General features: G+C 38.3%; 1 protein-coding gene across 1 annotated transcript in view; it reads left to right on the top strand.

Moving 5' to 3' along the window:
• Positions 1–1,401, top strand: part of LOC119594531 (rab-like protein 6) — a gene marked incomplete at its 3' end in the record, with an annotated part of 15,208 nt that overhangs the window by 642 nt on the left and 13,165 nt on the right. The window contains 2 exon segments of the mRNA XM_037943562.1: positions 299–466; positions 1,136–1,242. Of these exon segments, the coding sequence (XP_037799490.1) occupies positions 334–466; positions 1,136–1,242 (240 nt within the window).

The following is a 1,401-nucleotide window of genomic DNA, read 5'->3' as shown; positions in this document are numbered from 1 at the left end:
TGACAGCGGAAATTTGTTGAGCATTTCTGAAGGATGAATAGGCCTATGGTATGCCTATAACCTGATCCATAGGTATGCATATAGTAATAGGCATCTTTATATTCCACTGTTTGTTTTGATACGATTTTAGTAGAATTTTATGTGTTTTTTATTACAATAGCTTTTTTTTCTGAATCTCAGGGCAATCTTAGTTTGGTTGATTGTCAGCTTTGTAGAATTCAAGATGCAAGGAGGCCTCTTTCATCTTATTAGCATTTATTTTAAGATGAAATCAAATGCGACATTCTATGGATTGCAGTGAGTGCGTGATCCTGGGACAGTAAGGGGCTCAAGATGTTTTCCGCCCTGCGCAAGTTGACGGGCCGGGGAGCAGATGGCCCGCTTACCCCTACGTCACCTCCAGGGGGGGTGCAGGCGATGGCCGCATCCTTACAGCGTCGATTTGCACGCGGTGTCCAGTATAACAGTATGTTTTATGAGAATATGTGTCTTAGAAGTATGATGTGTTTTGTATAATAATATGCATCTATTTTGATATAGAATAAGGTCCTGCTATGTAACAAAATCTAGCTGAGATAAAGAAACCAGAGACAAAATAAACTGTACTAGGATTAAGATCCTATTTTCATTTTTGTTTTGATTAGTTTTTGCTTGATTGACGTCTCATATTACGGTTGACTACCCCTCATGCTGGATGACCTCGTTACATTACGTGCAGCCGAGCCTACTCACAGTTATCTGCGTTAAAAAGTTGTGCACGTTGGCCCTAGCTTTATTTGTTGAGGAGAAATTGACCCTGAGATGTATTCTTAAAACTATTTTTTTTTTTATCCTCATTACCTAAAAAATCATTTATGCTGCAGCCAGGAGCATAGAAATAATATTATATTTCCAATGCTTCTGATTTTTCAGTCAAGCAGCTGACTCTTTATGCACCCTGACATGTGCTTTGGTATGGCACTGGGGGCTCCTGACATGACTAGGTCAAGGTTCATTTGAAGAATGAAAGTAACTTCTTGCATTTGGAGATTTTATTTCAGCTTCAGAATCTTGTGGTACCCCATGGTACTGCCTATGGGACCCAAAGGTCTAATGATATCTTCATCAGATGTTAATGAACAATGTTTTGTTGCAGTGAAAATAGTTATAAGAGGAGATCGGAACGTAGGGAAGTCCTGTCTGTTCAAACGTCTGCAAGGTCAGCCGTTTTGTGAGGATTATGTGCCTACAGAAGAAATTCAGGTAATGTAATTCTATTTGTTCTTGTTTTCCTATGATTTAATGTTAATTTGTCAGGAATTTTATTATCTAGTTAGACCCATGTTTATGAGTCTTGGTTTTTATTGTTAACTGTATTCATAATTTCTTGTCAACCTTTGCTTATCTTCGCTTGGAAAACTT

This window comes from Penaeus monodon, chromosome 34 (assembly GCF_015228065.2).
Source record: "Penaeus monodon isolate SGIC_2016 chromosome 34, NSTDA_Pmon_1, whole genome shotgun sequence".
In the NCBI taxonomy this organism is placed as follows: Eukaryota; Metazoa; Arthropoda; class Malacostraca; order Decapoda; family Penaeidae; genus Penaeus; species Penaeus monodon.
The sequence above is the reverse complement of the archived record's forward strand: the minus strand, read 5'-3'. Positions and strand labels throughout refer to the sequence as shown.